The 19,349-nt window shown below is 38.0% G+C and overlaps 1 protein-coding gene across 7 annotated transcripts in view; it reads left to right on the top strand.

The window, feature by feature from the left end:
- ARHGEF9 (Cdc42 guanine nucleotide exchange factor 9) overlaps positions 1-19,349 on the top strand; it is a 228,522-nt gene that overhangs the window by 124,657 nt on the left and 84,516 nt on the right. For all 7 annotated transcript variants that reach the window (XR_007474746.1, XM_049704605.1, XM_033414768.2 and 4 more), the window contains exon 4: positions 11,279-11,458. Coding sequence is in view for 6 of the 7 variants with exons in the window: in XM_049704605.1 (XP_049560562.1) it covers positions 11,279-11,458 (180 nt within the window). In the remaining variant the exon portion in view is untranslated. The remainder of the gene's footprint in view (positions 1-11,278; positions 11,459-19,349) is intronic.

Raw genomic sequence — 19,349 nt, 5'->3', positions numbered from 1 at the left:
CCTGGACCTTGTTCCCCAACTCTAAAATTAGCAGGTTGGTAGAGTTGCTCTTTAAGTGTTGTCTGACTCTTACTTTCTCTGATTCTGTGAGATCTAGGTATGCTTTCACTAAAGAACGCTGTGGTAGTGATCCATGATTCTGCATGTTTTGCCATTTCCTCCTTGATACCCATGGAGGCATGTCTTACTCAGGCATGAATGTGTTAACAAGGCATAATCTACTCTTTCTGTAGGTTAAGGGAGATCACTTAATACTGCATTCAGTATAGGAAAAAGTCACTATCTATTAGAAAATATTTATTAATTTATTTATTCATTCATTCATTCATTTATTAATTACTCCTGGGAACAGAAAATGCCTCACAAACATTTAAGTTACAATACCTTCATTTTACAAATGAGGAAGTAGGAAATAGAGTTATTTTTATCAAAGTTATTCAGTGAAGCCAGTAAAAGAAAATATATTTTTTAATGAGTTCTCTGAAAAGATGACATTCTTCTTTCTAAATCCAGACAGTGGGATAAAAGAGTACTGGCTTAATTCTAGGTCACCTTGACCAATGATTGGTGATATTACCTCTTGTAATCTTAGAAATAATATTATGATCAGGGAGACTGAGACACAGGGCAAGCAAAGTTAAATATGCCTTATAAAGTTGCCTCATCTGCCTCTCTGAGGAAGATCATCTCAGTCATCTGATATCTATGAAATAAATTCTGTCCTCAAATGCGTCCAGAAAAGCTGGAACTAGCTTTCCTCAGTCATTCGTATTACTGTCTTATACCCTTCACCATCAAGAAATTCTTCCTAGGTCTAATAGAGTTTATCATACTATAGCTTCAAGACATTTGCATTTGATATGTTTAAGCCTGGAGTTTTCAAACTTACTGTTTTTTTTTCTTTCTGTTAATTGCCTATTCTGATGATTTCCAATGGTCTTTACATCTTGGTGTATACATCGAAAATAATACATTGTATAAAACAGTAATATTTGTATAGCATACTAAAGTAAAAGGATGAGGCAGCTCATTGGCCTGAAGTGACCAGCCCAGGGATTTCTGGCTGCTCTAGGCCCTACCTATCTATACCACCTGGACATTCAAGGCCCTGTTCCCATCCTTTGCCCATTTTCCCATTGTTTCTCATATTTTTCTTGCTGATTTATAGGAGTTCCTTGTATATTCCAGATATTAATCCCTTGTCAGTTTTCCAAGTTGCAAATAGTCTTCTTCCTGTCATCCTCTTATTTTTTAATGGTTTTGTTTAATTTGAAAAAAAGACATCCTGAATAAAAGAAGAAAAGAAAACTAACAATTTAAGAATTCTGCTGCTAACTTACCTTTTGTCATCATTAACATGAGAAGAGCTAGTCATTTTGCAGTTATTCAACATATATCTATTGAGCAGCAACTATATGCCAGGTACTATATTAAACTCTAGAGATACAGCTGTGAACAGAACAACCATGGTCATCATTCCCTAGTTTATTAAAATTATTTTCAAGACGTTTATCAGGTCCCCTGTCAGGTCTTAGGCTTCCAGGCAAAACAGTACATGATATCTCTAGAGAGTCAAGAGCTGAATGGGGCCCTGGAAATCTTTTCTGATATATGCATTTTAGAGATGGGGACACTGAAGTCCAGACTTGCAAGAGCCTTTCCCTAAAGGGTTTTTCAAACCCTAGGTGATCCAGAGGTTCTTTGATCCACCTTATTTCCCTGCGATCTTTGGAATCTTCCCTGGAGGTCATGGGGTCAATTTGTATCCCATATCAAGGCACTAATTCTATTGGTTTGGGCAAAAGGTTCGTTCGTTTTATCCATAAGATGGCTCTAGTAGCACTTAGTTGTCTTTAACATAATTTGAAACAATTTTGTTAGAATGTATGTGATAGCTGTCATATCAGTGTACATTTTAAAAAAGACATCAAAATTGGTGAATTTTTGTGTGGCCATTTTAATATTGAAGATGGAAGAAAAAAAGCAACATTTTTGGCATATTATGCTTTATTATTCCAAGAAAGGTAAAAACGCAACTGAAACACGCAAAGATTTTTGCAGTGTATGGAAAAGTTGCTGTGACTGATTGAACGTGTCAAAAATGGTTTGTGAAATTTTGTGCTGGTGATTTCTTGCTGGATGAAGCTCCATGGTCAGGTGGACCAGTTGAAGTTAATAGCGATCAAATCGAGACATTAATTGAGAATAATCAACATTATACCACGTGGGAGATAGCCGACATACTCAAAATATACAAATCAAGCATTGAAAATCATTTGCACCAGCTTGGTTATGTTATAATCGCTTTGATGTTTGGGTTCCACATAAGTTAAGTGAAAAAAACCTTGACCATATTTCTGCTTGTGATTCTCTACTTAAACATAATGAAAATGTTCCATTTTTAAAACAAATTGTGACAGGCAATGAAAAGTGGATACTGTACAATAATGTGGAATGGAAGAGATCGTGGGGCAAGTGAAATGAAACACCACCAACCACACCAAAGGCTGGTCTTCATCCAAAGAAGGTGACGTTGTGTATATGGTGGGATTAAAAGGGAGTCCTCTATTATGAGCTCCTTCCAGAAAGCCAAACGATTAATTCCAAGTACTGCTCCTAGTTAGACCAACTGAAAGCAGCGCTCGACAAAAAAGCATCCAGAATTAGTCAACAGAAAATGCATAATCGTCTATCAGGATAATGCAAGACCTCTTGTTTCTTTGATGACCAGGCAAAACCTGTTACAGCTTGGCTGGGAAGTTCTGATTCATCTGCCAAATTCACCAGACATTACACCTTTGGATTTTCATTTGTTTTTGTCTTTACAAAATTCTCTTAATGGATAAAATTTCAATTCCCTGGAAGACTGTAAGAGGCACCTGGAACAGTTCTTTGCTCAAAAAGATAAAAAGATTTGGGAAGATAGAATTACGAAGTTGTCTGAAAAATGGCAGGTGGTAGTGGAACAAAAAGGTGAATACATTGTTCAATTTCTTGGGGAAAATGAAAAATGTGTCTTTTATTTTTACTTAAAAACCGAAGGCACATTTTGGCCAATCCAATAGCTCAATGCATTAGATCTAGACTTAAATCAACCCTCGTGGGTTTTGAAACAGAGTGAAATAAATAGTCAACCTTCCTTGCCTATTACCATGGCAGTCCCAGGGCTAATTCATGCCTTTTGTGATTGATTTGATAACGCCTACTGTAATGCCTTCATACTCATGCCCACTTTACTCCTAGGACAGGTGAGGCTCTCAAAAACTACCTCTGTTCAATCAGTTCACACCCACTGCCATATCACCCTATTCTCTTTTACCGTGCAGATGGAGTTAGAGGGCATTTGAAGCATGCTTAACAGTAATATCTATAGACCCCTTCTGCTCCCTATGCCCTGTAATAGGCCTTCAGAGGTCTTCTGAGTCTTCTCTTCTCCAGGACAAACAGCCCTGGTTCCTTCTACCATTCTTCATGGTGTTGCTTTTCAGGGATCTCTCTACCCTGCTGACTTCCCACTGTCTCTGTATCCTTTACTCCATGTTCCTCTGAAAATAGGGCTCAGAATTGAATGCTGCTCCCCTGCAGGGGTGTGATTACCTTCCTATGACTTCTCATTCCACCCTCTCAATCTGTTTCTTCTTCATCCCTAACTGAAAATGACATTAGTTTTTTTTTTTTTTTGGCAGTCATATTCCACTGCCAACTCATCTTAACTTATATGCCCTTGGGGGGAGACCTTCAGATGGTGGAGGAGTAACACATGGAGATCACCTTCCTCCCCACAAATACATCAGAAATACATCTACATGTGGAACAACTCCTACAGAACACCTACTGAACGCTGGCAGAAGACATCAGACTTCCCAAAAGGCAAGAAACTCCCCACGTACCTGGGTAGAGCAAAAGAAAAAAGAAAAAACAGAGACAAAAGAATAGGGACAGGACCTGCACCTGTTGGAGGGAGCTGTGAAGGAGGAACAGTTTCCACACACTAGGAAGCACCTTCACTGATGGGGACAGGGTGTGCCGGGGGGTAAGTTTCGGAGCCACAGAGGAGAGTGCAGCAACAGGGGTGCAGAGGGCCAAGTGGAGAGATTCCAGAAAAGAGGATGGGTGCTGACCAGCACTCACCAGCCCAAGAGGCTTGTCTGCTCACCCGCTGGAGCTGGTGGGGGCTGGGAGCTGAGGCTCGGGCTTCGGAGGTCAGATCCCAGGGAGAGGACTGGGGTTGGCTGCATGAACACAGCCTGAAGGGGGCTAGTGCACCACAGCTAGACTGATTGGAGTACAGGAAAAAGTCTGGAACTGCCTGAGAGGCAAGAGAACATTGTTTCGGGGAGCACGAGGAGAGGGGATTCAGAGCACCGCCTAAATGAGCTCCAGAGACGGGCGCAAGCCACGGCTATCAGTGCAGACACCAGAGATGGGCATGAAATTCTAAGCCTGCTACTGCAGCCACCAAGAAGCCTGTGTGCAAGCAAAGGTCACTATCCACAACTCCTCTCCCAGGAACCTTTGCAGCCCACTGCTGCCAGGGTCCCATGATCCAGGGACGACTTCCCAGGGAGAACACACGGCACACCTCAGGCTGGTGCAACGTCACACAGGCCTCTGCTGCTGCAGGCTAGCCCCGCATTACGTACCCCTCCCTCCCCCCAGCTTGAGTGAGCCAGAGCCCCCTAATAAGCTACTACTTTAACCCCATCCAGTCTGAGCAAAGAACAGATATCCTCAGGCGACCTACATGCAGAGGCGGAGCCAAATCCAAAGCTGCACCCCAGGAGCTGTGTGAACAAAGAAGAGAAAGGGTTATTTCTCCCAGCAGCCTCAGGACCAGTGCTTTAAATCTCCACAGTCAACTTGATGTACCCTGCATCTCTGGAATACCTGAATAGACAATGAATAATCCCAAAAGTGAGGCGGTGGACTTTGGGAGCGACTGTAGACTTGGGGTTTGCTTTCTGCATCTAATTTGTTCCTGACTTTAGGTTTATCTTAGTTTAGTATTTAGAGTTTATTATCATTGATAGATTTCTTTATTGATTTGGTTGTTCTCTTCCACCTTTTATATATATATATATATATATATATATATATATATATATATATATACACATATATAATTTGTTCCTTTTTCACTTTTTGTGAGTGTGTATGTATATGCTTCTTTATGTGATTTTGTCTGTATAGCTTTGCTTTTAACCTTTGTCCTAGGGTTCTGCCTGTCTGCTTTTTTTTTTAGTATAGTTTTTAGCACTTGTTATCATTGGTGGATGTGATTTTTGGTTTGGTTGCTCTCTTCCTTCTTTTTTTAATTACTTTTTATTTTTATTGTGATAACTTTATTTCATTTTATTTTATTTTTTTCCTTTCTTTCTCTTTTCTCCCTTTTCTTCTGAGCTGTGTGGTTGACAGGGTCTTAGTGCTCTGGCTGGGTGTCAGGCCTGTACCTCTGAGGTGGGAGAGCTGAGCTCAGGACATTGGTCCACCAGAGACCTCCTAGCTCCATGTAATATCAAATGGCGAAAGTTCTCCCAGAGATATCCATCTCAATGCTAAGACACAGCTCCATGCAATGACCAGCAAGCTACATTGCTGGGCACCCTATACCACACAACTAGCAAGACAGGAACACAACCCCACCCATTAGCAGAGAGGCTGCCTAAAATCATAAAAGGTGACAGATACCCCAAAACACACCACCAGAAGTGGATCTGCCCACCAGAAAGACAAGATCCAGCCTCATCCACCACAACACAGGCACTAGGCCCCTCCACCAGTAAGCCTACACTACCCACTGAACCAACCATAGCCACTGGGGGCAGACACCAAAAACAACAGGAACTACAAACCTGCAGCCTGTGAAAAGGAGACACCAAACACAGTAAGATAAGCAAAATGAGAAGACAGAGAAACACACAGCAGATGAAGGAGCAAGGTAAAAACACATCAGACCAAACAAATGAAGAGGAAATAGACAGTATGCCTGAAAAAGAATTCAGGATAGTGACAGTAAAGATATCCAAAATCTTGGAAATAGAATAGAAAAAATACAAGGAATGTTTAACAAGGACCTAGAAGAACTAAACAGCAAACAAACAATGGTGAACAACACAATAAATGAAATTAAAAATTCTCTAGAAGGAAGCAATAGCAGAATAACTGAGGCAGAAGAACGGATAAGTGACATGGAAGATAAAATAGTGGAAATAACTACTGCAGAGCAGAATAAAGAAAAAAGAATGAAATGAATTGAAGACAGTCACAGAGACCTCCGGGACAACTTTAAATGCAACAACATTCAAATTACAGGGGTCACAGAAGAGAAAAAGAAAGGGACTGAGAAAATATATGAAAAGATTATAGTTGAAAACTTCCCTAATATGGGAAAGGAAATAGTCAGTCAAGTCCCGGAAGCACAGAGAGTCCCATACAGGATAAATCCAAGGAGCAACATGCCAAAAAACATATTAGTCAAACTGTCAAAAATTAAATACAAAGAAAAAACATTAAAAGGGAAAAACAGCAAATAACATACAAGGGAATCCCCATAAGGTTAACAGCTGACCTTTCAGCAGAAACTCTGTAAGCCAGAAGGGAGTGGCAGGACATATTTAAAATGATGAAATGGAAAGACCTACAACCAAGATTACTCTACCCACCAAGGATCTCATTCAGATTCGACAAAAAAATTAAAACCTTTAAAGACAAGCAAAAGCTAAGAGAATTCAACACCACCAAACCAGTTTACAACAAATGCTAAAGGAACTTCTCTAGGCAGGAAACACAAGAGAAAGAAAAGGCCTACAATAACAAACCCAAAGCAATTAAGAAAATGGTAATAGGAACATACATACCAACAGCTACCTTAAATGTAAATGGATTAAATTATCCAACCAAAAGGCATAGACTGGCTGAATGGATACAAAAACAAGAGCCATATATATACTGTCTACAAGAGAGCCACTTCAGACCTAGGGACACACACATACTGAAAGTGAGGGGATGGAAAAAGATATTCCATGCAAATGCAAATCAAAAGAAAGCTGGTATAGCAATTCTCATGTCAGACAAAATAGGCTTTAAAATAAATACTATTACAAGAGACTAAGAAGAACACTACATAATTATCAAGGGATCAATCCAAGAGGAAGATATAACAACTGTAAATATTGATGAACCCAACATAGGAGCACATCAATACGTAAGGCAAATGCTAACAGCCATAAAAGGGGAAATCAACAGTAATGCAATCATAGTAGGGGACTGTAACACCACACTTACACCAATGGACAGATCATCCAAAATGAAAACAAATAAGGAAACACAAACTTTAAATGATACATTAAACAAGATGGACTTAATTGATATTTATAGGACATTCCATCCAACAACAACAGAATAAACTTTCTTCTCATGTGCTCATGGAACAGTCTGCAGGATAGAGCATATCTTGGGTCACAAATCAAGCATTGGTACATTTACAAAAATTGAAATTGTATCAAGTATCTTTTCTGACCACAATGCTATGAGACTAGATATCAATTACAGGAAAAAAGTTTGTTAATACATGGAGGCTAAACAATACACTACTAAATAACCAAGAGATCAGTGAAGAAATCAAAGAGGAAATCAAAAAATACCTAGAAACAAATGACAATGAAAACATGACAACCCAAAACCTATGGGATGCAGCAAAAGAAGTTCTAAAAGGGGAGTTTATAGCCATACAATCCTACCTCAAGAAACAAGAAACATCTCAAATAAACAAGCTACCCTTATACCTAAAGCAATCAGAGAAAGAAGAACAAAAACCCCCAAAGTTAGCAGAAGGAAAGAAATCATAAAGATCAGATCAGAAATAAATGAAAAAGAAATGAAGGAAACAGTAGCAAAGATCAATAAAACCCAAAGCTGGTTCTTTGAGAAGATAAGCAAAATTGATAAACCATTAGCCAGAGTCATCAAGGGAAAAAGGGAAAAGATGCAAAGCAATAGAATTAGAAATGAAAACGGAGAAGTAACAACTGACACTGTGGAAATACAAAGGATTATGAGAGACTACTACAAGCAACTATATGCCAATAAAATGGACAGCCTGGAAGAAATGGACAATTTCTTAGAAAAGCACAACCTTCTAAGACTGAACCTGGAAGAAATAGAAAATATAAACACATATCACAAGCACTGAAATGGAGACTGTGATTTAAAATCTTCCGAAAAACAAAAGCCCAGGACCAGATGGCTTCACAGGCAGAATCTATTCAAACATTTAGAGAAGAGCTAATACGTATCCTTCTCAAACTCTTCCAAAGTATAACAGAGAGAGGAACACTCCCAAGCTATGAGGCCAGCATCACCCTGATATTGAAACCAGAGAAAGATGTCACAAGGAAAGAAAACTACAGGCCAATACCACTGATGAACATAGATGCAAAAATCCACAACAAAATACTAGCAAACAGAATCTAACAGCATATTAAAAGGATCATACACCATAATCAAGTGGGGTTTATCCCAGGCATGGAAAGATTCTTCAATATACGCAAATCAATCAGTGTGACAAACCATATTAAAAAACTGAAGGAGAAAAACCATGTGGTTATCTTAATAGATGCAGGAAACGATTTCAACAAACTTCAACACCCATTTATGATAAAAATTCTCCAGAAAGTAGGCATAGAGGTAACTTATCTCAACCTAATAAAGGCTGTATATGACAAACCCACAGCCAACTTCATTCTCAATGGTGAAAACTGAAACCATTTCCATTAAGATGAGGAAGAAGACAAGGTTTTCCACTCTCACCACTATTATTCAACATAGCTTTGGAAGTCTTACCCACAGCAGTTAGAGAAGAAAAAGAAATAAAAGGAATCCAAATCAGAAAAGAAGAAGTAAAGCTGTCACTCTTTGCAGATGACATGATACTATATAGAGAGAATCCTAAAGATGCTACCAGAAAACTACTAGAGTTAATCAATGAATTTGGTAATGTAGCAGGATACAAAATTAATGCACAGAAATCTCTTGCATTCCTTTACACTAATGATGAAAAATCTGAAAGAGAAGTTAAGGAAACAATCCCATATATCATTGCAATGAAAATTAAAAAATAGCTAGGAATGAACCTACCTAAGGAGACAAAAGACCTGTATGCAGAAAAATATAAGACACTGATGAAAGAAATTAAAGATGATACCAACAGATGGAGAGATATACCATGTTCTTGGATTGGAAGAATCAACATTGTGAAAATGACTATACTACCCAAAGCAATCTACAGATTCAGTGCAATCTCTATCAAAGTACCAATGGCATTTTTCACAAAACTAGAACAAAAAATTTCACAATTTATGTGGAAACACAAAAACTCCACATAGCCAAAGCAATCTTGAGAACGAAAAACATACCTGGAGGAATCAGGCTCCCTGACTTCAGACAATACTACAAAGCTACAGTAAACAAGACAGTATGGTGCTGGCAGTAAAACAGCTATATAGATCAGTAGAACAGGATAGAAAGCCCAGAGATTAACCCACGCACCTATGGTCACCTTATTTTTGATAAAGGATTCAAGAATATACAGTGGAGAAAAGACAGCCTCTTCAGTAATTGGTGCTTAGAAAACTGGACAGCTACATGTAACAGAATGAAATTAGAACAGTCCCTAACACCATACAGAAAAATAAACTCAAAATGTATTAAAGACTTAAATGTAAGGCCAGACAGTATAAAACTCTTAGAGCAAAGCATAGGCGGAACACTTTATGACATAAATCACAGAAAGAACCTTTTTGACCCACCTGCTAGAGAAACGGAAATAAAAACAAAAATAAACAAATGGGACCTAATGAAACTTAAAAGATTTGCACAACAAAGGAAACCAGAAACAAGATGAAAAGACAACCCTCAGAATGGGAGAAGATATTTGCAAATGAAGCAACTGACAATGGATTAACCTCCAAAATTTATAGGCAGCTCATGCAACTCAATATCAAAAAAAAAAAAATCCAAAAATGGGCAGAAGTCCTAAATAGACATTTCTCAAAAGAAGATGTACAGATTGCCAACAAACCCATGAATGAATGCTCAACATCACTAATCATTAGAGAAATGCGAATCAAAACAACAATAAATAGTAGTATAAATAAATGTCAACACATTATTGGCACAAATTATTAATTTGCAAACTGTTTTAAAGACACTCATTGATGGCTGAATTGGAGGGTAAGAAGAGCTAAGGTAAGTGAGATTTTGGTAGGGGTTGGTAAAGGGCATTGAAGCCAGGGATGAGGATCTTCCTGGAGTATGCCTAAATGACTTCATTGCAAGCTGTGTTAGAGGAGACAAAATGGAGTTAGGACCAGAAGTGATAAGTCATTCACCATAAATGCTCCTCATTAGGGGCCCAACAAGTGTTATAATAATCACATTTAGCTTTTGGATGAAAGCAATTGACCATAATTCATTCTCACCAGAACATTTTCACATGCTAATGATTTCTAATGAGGACAGTGGCCATTAGTTAAAAATCTACACCAGTAGTTTTAGAACGGAACACTGTGTTTGGTTTCTTTTGCCCTGACTTACAATGTGTCCTGAGTCTGATTGTGTTATCTCGGTGCTCTCTTATCAGACCAAGAATCTCTTTCATTGATTCTTCCTTCATCAGTGGCTAGCTGTATTAATTCATCCATTTATTCACAAATGTGTCCTAAATACTTACCCTGTTAAAAACACCATGCCTGGCCACTTGTGAACTTGCTGGCTAAGCTCATCCAAACTCTCTCTCCTAGCCAGCTACCTTAGATGGCTAAGACACCCACTTTAAAGAATGGTTTGGTTTTGTCAATTCCTGTTCCCTTTTGGGAAGTTTTCCTACCTGACCTTTTGGATTGGTCCTATAAGAAATAGAACATTAGAGTTGTGAATCAATCCAGCTAAACCAGTAACTCACTACTAAAGCAAGTGAAAATGTTTGTGTTTAACCAGATTCTGATAAAGGGTCCTATGACTTTTGGGGGTCCTTGTCATAAAAGGCTCTATGCTCTGGAGTCTGCAGTCTGAAGACCTTTGCTTGAGATCCATCTTTCCTAATTATTCACTGGTGGAGTGACTTCCTTCTTTAAACCCCAATCTTCTTGTATGAAAAGTGTAAATGGTTATTCCCTGTCTACTTCATGATACTGAAATAAGGCTCCCAAATGCTCAGGAAGTGGTAAAGCCCCCAGGGAGTGAAGGGCATCCTCAACCTGGGCTTTTGCTTTGTCTACAGGGCTACCTGAAGCAATGCCGGAAGAGAAGGGACATGTTCAGTGATGAGCAACTGAAGGTGATCTTTGGGAACATTGAAGACATCTACAGGTTTCAGATGGGCTTCGTAAGAGACCTGGAGAAACAGTACAACAATGATGACCCCCACCTCAGCGAGATAGGACCCTGCTTCCTGGAGCACGTAAGCATCTTCCCCTTTGGGGAGGGTTTTGAGAGACGTTTGGAAGCCATGGAAGGAGTCTCTGAGCTATTTGGTTCTGCTCAGTTGCTTTGCCCCATGGTAGGGGATGGATTCCTCTCTGACCCTGTTGTTCATCCCCTTGCTAGAGTATGAGGACTTAGGAATGTACTGTGATTTGTCCAAGGACTCTTCTTCTTTACTGTTCTCCATGCCTTTTTTTTCTCCTTCCAGATAATTATCAGTAGGATTTTTCTTCAACTTCTCTTCTCTGCTCCTATGGGGCTCAGTTTCCATGGGACCCAGTGCTTTGGGAGGGACTCTGAACATGTTCATATATTCCAGGAATCTGAGAAAGGAGAGACCATGGTCAGCATGAAACTAGACCCCTGCAAGGCATTTAAGGGAGAACACTAGGGTAGGGGAAGTGACAAGTGTAGGAAAAGGGGCTACATGATTTAGAGGAAGGAACACTAGGAAACAGGGAAGTGAGGATGTGAGTCCTGTCTATAATGATTGTCTGGGTAACTTTGGGTAAGTTCCTTACCGTCTTTGGGCTTCCTCACATGGATTTAAGAAGGTTTCACTTTATACCTCTGTGGTTCTCTAATATCTTTTGTGTCTTATTCACAGGTGACCTAGTTGTTTTGACAACTCTTCTCCCCCGTTTTATAAAGTATTTATTTTTAAAGAGATAATACATGCACATGGTATAAAATTCAAATGACACATGAAAGTGTGCAACTAAGAGTAAGTTTTCTTGCAAATTCTCCTGCTTTTACTATGGGAATGTGTAGTGGGGGGATAACCCTAAGGCCACCCATATGTTCAGTGATTTGCTACAAGTCCCGGGACTCAGCATATAGTCATACTCATGGTTGTGATTTAATACAACTAAAGGATACAAAGCAAAATCAGCAAAAGGAAAAGGCACATGGGGCAAAGTGTGAAGGAAACCAAGTGTAAGTTTCCAAGAGTCCTCTCCCAGTGGAGTCATACAGGATGCACTTAATTCCCCTTGCAATGAGTTGTGACAACACTTTTGAAATGTTGTCCACCAGGGAAAATTATTAGGGACTCAGTGCCCAAGATTTCTATGGGTGGCTGGTCATGTAGGCACCCTCTGCCTAGCATGTACCAAAATTCCAGACTCCCAGAAGGAAAGCAAGTATTCTGCATAAACCACATTGTTCATACAAATAGTTTAGGCACAGTGAGCCACTCTCGTCAGGGAATGGTGAAAAATCTCTTGAGATCCAAGTTCCAAGATGCCAGCCAAGGGCCAACCTTTCAAGCAGGCCTTTTTAGGGATAGCAGTCGCAGGCCTGATATGTTAACTCTTTTTTGCACAGTATTAAACTGGTTCAGCCATTCCAGAAAGCACCTGGGTAGTATTTATCAAAGTTAAGCATGTGTATGATCTTGGGTTCCATTCATGAATATATATCACAGAGAAATTCTCATAGAGGTCCACGAGGGAACATTTACAAGGCTGTTGATTGCATGGCAGTGTTGTGTGTGGTGGAGTGCAGTTAGAAACAACTTAGGTATTTATCACCAGGGTATGGATGAGAAACATAATGGGGGATGCTTACTGTAAGGTATTATATAGCAAGGAACAAGAGACTAGTTGTATGTACCCAATAGCAATGTGTGTAAATATAAATATAGTCTTGAGCTGGGAAAGTAGAATATGGAATAGTGATTCTCAATTGGAGTCTACCCTGTGCATTGTAGGGTGTTTAACAGCATTCCTGGTCTCTATCTACTGGAGGCCAGTAGCAACCTCCTAGTTGTGACAACCCAAAATGTCTCCAGACATTGTCAACTTTACCGAGGGACAAAAAAGAACCACTAATCTATTAAAATGATCATATACTTTTACACTGTAATCTGTTAATGTGGTGAATTTGTTTTGAATAATTTTCATATGTTAAATGAACATTGTATTGCTGGGATAAACCCCACCTAATCATGGTGTATTATCCTTCTTTATGTATTAGTTTGCTTTTTAAAAAATATTAGATTGTTTACCCTCTTTTAATTCAGTTCTAGGATTTATTTTTTTTTAGGATTTCATTCTTTATCATCTTGGTTTAGGTATAATTTACAAACAATAAAATTCACCAAATGTCTACTTCGATGTCTACTTTGACAGGTGCATATAGTTGTGTAACTACCACCGTAATCAAGATATGGAACATCTCTATCACTTCATCAAGTTCTAATGTTCTCCCCTTGTTGTCAGTCTTTGCTCTCACCCTTGCCCTTGGCAAACACTGATCTGCATTCTGTCACCATAATTTTGTTTTTTTAGAATGTCATATAAATGGAATAATGCAATAGTGATATTTTGTTTAGCTTCTTTCACTTAATTTCTTTGATATCCATCCATATTTTTGCATGTATTAGTAGTTGGTTATTTTTCTTTTTATTGCTTAGCGATAATTCCATTGTGTGGATATACCACTCATTCACCAGTTCATTCCAGGACATCTGGGTTGTTTACTAGGTTGTTTCCATCTGTGGGATTACTGGGTTGCATTGTAGGTATTTGTTTAATTTTATAAGATACTGCCAAACTGTTTTCCAAAGTTACTGTATCATTTTGCATTCTCACTTCTAATATATAAGGGTTGCAGTTGTTCCACATGGTTGTCAGCACTTGGTATTATCAGTATTTTTAATTTTAGGCATTCTAATAGGTGCATAGTGGCATTTCATTGTGGGTTTAGTTTGCATTTCCCTAATGGCTAATGGTATTGAGCATTTTTTTCATGTGCTTATTTGCCATCTGTATAAAACCTTTGGTGAAGTGTCCTTGTCTTTTGCCCATGTGGGTTGTCTGTTTTCTTACTATTTAGTTCCAAGCGTTATTTCTGTATTCTGTTTGCAAGTCCTTGGTCATATATGTGATTTTCAAAGGTTTTCTCAGTCGTGGCTTAGTCTTTCATTTTTTCTTTCTTTTTTTTTTTTTTTTATTTAGTTGTTTTTATTGAAGTATGGTTGATTTACAATGTTGTGTTAGTTTCAGCTGTACAGCAAAGCGATTCAGTTATATACATATATATATTATTTTTCATATTCTTTTTCATTATGGTTTATGACAGGATATTGAATATAGTTTCCTGTGCTATACAGTAGGGCCTCGTTGTTTATTTTATAGATAGTAGTGTGTATCTGCTAATCCCAAACTACTAATTTATCCCTCCCCGCTCTTCCCCTTTGGTAACCAGAAGTTTGTTTTCTATGTCTGTGAGCCTGTTTCTGTTTTGTAAATAAGTTCATTTGTGTCATATTTTAGATTCCACATATAAGTGACATCATATGATATTTGTCTTTCTCTGTCTGGCTCACTTCACTTAGTATGATAATCTCTAGGTCCATCCACGTTGCTGTAAATGGCATTCTTTTTTTTTTTTTTTTTTTTAACATCTTTATTGGGGTATAATTGCTTTACAATGGTGTGTTAGTTTCTGCTTTATAACAAAGTGAATCAGTCATACATAAACATATGTTCCCATATGTCTTCCCTGTTGCGTCTCCCTCCCTCCCACCCTCCCTATCCCACCCCTCCAGGCTGTCACAAAGCACCGAGCCAATATCCCTGTGCCATGCGGCTGCTTCCCACTAGCTATCTACCTTACTGCGTTTGTTAGTGTGTATATGCCCATGACTCTCTCTCGCCCTGTCACAGCTCACCCTTCTCATTTTTTCTTAACATTGTCTTTGAAAAGCATAAACTTTTAATTTTGTTGAAATTCAATTTATTACTTTTTCATGATTCATGTTTTTTTGTTTCTTATTTAAGAAATCTTTGCCTAACCCAAAGTCACAAAGCTTTTCTACTGTTTTCTTATAGAAATTATGTAGTTTTATTTCTTATATTTAGGCTATGATCATTTTTGAGGTACTTTTTATATATGGTGCAAAATAAGGTTCAAGGTTAATTTGCTTCCATGTGGATATTCAGTCATTCCAGCACCTTTGTTGAAAAAACTATTAATTTCTCCATTGAATTACCTGGGCATCTTTGTCAAAAATCAATTGATCATATATGTGTAGTTCTATTCTTAGGAACACTATTCTGTTCCAGTGATCTATGTGACTATTTATATAGTAATACCACACTGTGTTTTCTTCTTGTTTTAATTGAGATATAATTGTCATATAGCATTATATCAGTTTCAGGTGTACAACATAATAATTTAATATTTATATATATTGTGAAATGATCACCACAGTAAGTCTAGTTAACATCTATTACCATACATAGTTACAATTTTTTTGTCTCACTGTCTTGAATAATGTAGCTTCATAGCAAGTCTTGAAAGCAGGTAAAGTCCTTCAAATTCATACTTTTTCAAAACAATTTTGGCTATTTTAGGTGATTTCTATTTCTATATAAATTTATCTTATCACAAGGAGAATTTTGTTCTCTTCTTTTTATTTTATCTATATGAGATGATGGAAGTTAAATAAACATTGTGGTAATCATTTCACAATATATGTAAAGCAAGCCATCTTGCTGTACACCTTAAACTTATACAGTGATGTTTGTGAATTATTTCTGGATAAAACTGCGGGGGTGGTGGGAAGAATCAGCTTGCTTAGTTCTACCAAAAAGCAAGGATAACAACAACAAAAAAGAATTCTTCCAGCATTTTGATTAGGATTACATTAAATCTCCCAGCATTGTTTCTAGTTTTCACTTGTATAGGTCTTGATCTTATTTTTTAAAATTGATTTCTAAGTAATTAATTTTTTGCTGCTTTATAAATTGTATTTTTATTTCAATTTCCTATAGTTTGTTGCTATGATATAGAAATGCAACTCATTTTTTTTTACAGCTGTCCCTCAGTATCTGCAGGAGATGTGTTCCAGGACACCCTGCAGATACCAAAATCCACAAATGCTCAAGACCCTTATATAAAATGGTATAATATTTGCATATAACCTATGCACATACTCCCATATACTTTAAATCATCTCTAGATTACTTATTATACTTAATACAATGTAAATACTATGTAAATGGTTGTAAATAAAATGTAAATGCTATATAAATTTTTACTGGCATGCAAAACAAAGTTTTGCTTTTTGGAACTTTCTAGATTTATTTTCTGAATATTTTCCATCTGCAGTGGTTGAATCCACAGATGCAGAACCTGCCAATATGGAGGGCCAACTGTATTGACTTCGAATCCTGGCACATTATTGAATTCAATAATTGGGTCTATTTTTTTTTTTTAGATTCCTTAGGATTGTATACATATACAATCACGTCATTTCTAAATAAAGCAGTTTTATTTATTCTTTTTCAATCTGTATGACTCCTATTTCCTTTGCTTCTCTTATTGGACTAGCCAAGACCTTCACTACAGTGTTAACTAGAAGTGGTAAGAGCAGGCATCTTTTGTTTTGTACCTGATTTTTAGGGACAAAAATTCAGCATTTACTATTAAGAATGATATTAACTTTAAGTTTTTCACGATCACCCTTTATCACATTGGGGAAGTTTCTTTCTAATCCTGGTTTGCTGATGGCTTTTATCATAAATGTATTTTATCAAATGCTTATTGAAATTATTGAAATAATCATATGTTTTTTCTCCTTTAATCTGTTAACATGGTGAATTGAATTGGGATAAGTCCCTCCTAATCATGGTGTATCATCCTTTTACTGTACTATTTTGCCTGATTTTTAAAATTAGGTTACTTGTCTTTTTATTATTAAGTTCTAGTATTTTTTTATACATTGATGCAGGTTCTTTATTAGGTATGTGTTTTTCTGATTTCTTTTGATATGTATGGCTTGCCTATTTAGTTTTCTTTAATAATAGTTTTTTTAAGTCCATGTGTAATAATTCCATCTTGATATTTTTGGTCTACCAATTTCTATTTTCTATTATTTCTCTTAGGTTTTGCTCATGTCTTATATTCTCATGCACCAGGTTATTTTTTTTTTTTTGTGGTACGTGGGCCTCTCCCGTTGTGGAGCACAGGCTCCAGACGCGCAGGCTCAGCGGCCATGGCTCATGGGCCCAGCCGCTCCACGGCACGCGGGATCTTCCCAGACCAGGGCACAAACCTGTGTCCCCTGCATCGGCAGGTGGACTCTCAACTGCTGCGCCACCAGGGAAGCCCACACCACGTTATTTTTGAATGAGTACTGAACAATGTATATAAAAAATTGTAGAGATTTTTGTAAAACTTGGAAATAATTTCAAACTTACAGAAAAGCTAAAAAAATAAGAACAGTATAAAGGGTACCCATACAGGCATACCTCAGAGATGTAGGTTTGGTTCCAGACCACCACAATAAAGTGAACCACACAAATTTTTTGGTTTCCCAGTGCATATAAAAGTTATGTTTACATTATGCTGTTGTCTATTAAGTGTGCAAGGCATTATGTCTCAAAAACAATATATATGCCTTACTTAAAAATACTTTGTTGCTGAAAAATGCTAACCACCATCTGAGCCTTCAGCAAGTCATAATCTTTTTGCTGGTGGAGGGTCTTGCCTTGACATTGATAGCTGCTGATCAGGGTGTTAGTTGCTGAAGGTTGGGGTAACTGTGGCAATTTCTTAAAATAAAACAATGAAGTTTCCTGTCAATTGATTTTTCCTTTCATGAATGATTTCTCTGTAGCATGCACCACTGTTTGACAGTACTTTACCCACAGCAGAATTTCTTTCAAAATGGAAATTCTCTCAAACTCTGCCACTGTTTTAGAAACTGAGTTTATTTAATATTCTAAACCTTTTGTTGTCATTTCAACTATCTTCACAGCATCTTCACCAGAAGTTGATTCCATCTTCAGAAACCTCTTTCTTTGCTCATCTGTAATAAGCAACTTCTCATCCATTAAAGTTTTACCATGAGATTGCAGCAATTCAGTCACATCTTCAGTCTCCACTCCTAATTCTACTTCTCTTGCTATTTCCACTACATCTGCAATTACTTCCTCCACTGAAATCTTGAACTTTTCAAAGTCATCCATGAGGGTTGGAATCAACTTCTTCTGAACTCCTGTTAACATTGGTATTTTGACCTCTTCCCATGAATCACGAATGTTCTTAATGGCACCTAGAATGGTGAATCCTTCCCAGAAGGTTTTCAATTTGCTTTGTCTAGATCCATCAGAGGAATCACTGTCTATGGGAGCTATAGCCTTAAAAATGTATTCCTTAATCATAAGACTTAAAAGTCAAAATTACTCTTTGATCCATGGGCTGTGTTAGCAGGCATGATAACAACATTAATCTCATTGTACATCTCCATCAGAGCTCTTGGGTGACCAGGTGAATTGTCAATGAGCAGTAATATTTTGCAAAGAATTTTTTTCTAAGCAGTAAGTCTCAACAGGGGACCTAAAATTTTCAGTAAATCATGTTGTTGTAAACAGATTTGCTGTCATCCAGGCTTTGTTGTTCCATCTATAGAGCACAGGCAGAGTAGATTTAACATAATTCTTAAAGGCCTCAGGATTTTCGGAATGGTAAATGAGCACTAGCTTCAACTTAAAATCAACCAGCTGCATTAGCTCCTAACAAAATAGTCAGCCTGCCTTTTTTTTTTTTTTTTTTTTTTTTTTTTTTGTGGTACGCGGGCCTCTCACTGTTGTGGCCTCTCCCGTTGCGGAGCACAGGCTCCGGACGCACAGGCTCAGCGGCCACGGCTCACGGGCCCAGCCGCTCCGCGGCATGTGGGATCTTCCTGAACTGGGGCACAAACCTGTGTCCCCTGCATCAGCAGGCGGACTCTAAACCACTGCGCCACCAGAGAAGCCCCAGCCTGCCCTTTTAAGCTTTGAAGCCAGTCACTGACTTCCTCTCTAGCTGTGAACATCCTAGAGGGCATCTTCTTTTTATGGAAGGCTGTTTTGCCT

This window comes from Orcinus orca, chromosome X, assembly GCF_937001465.1.
Source record: "Orcinus orca chromosome X, mOrcOrc1.1, whole genome shotgun sequence".
Classification (NCBI taxonomy): domain Eukaryota; kingdom Metazoa; phylum Chordata; class Mammalia; order Artiodactyla; family Delphinidae; genus Orcinus; species Orcinus orca.
Note: the sequence above shows the minus strand (reverse complement) of the source record. Positions and strands in the feature narration are given on the sequence as shown.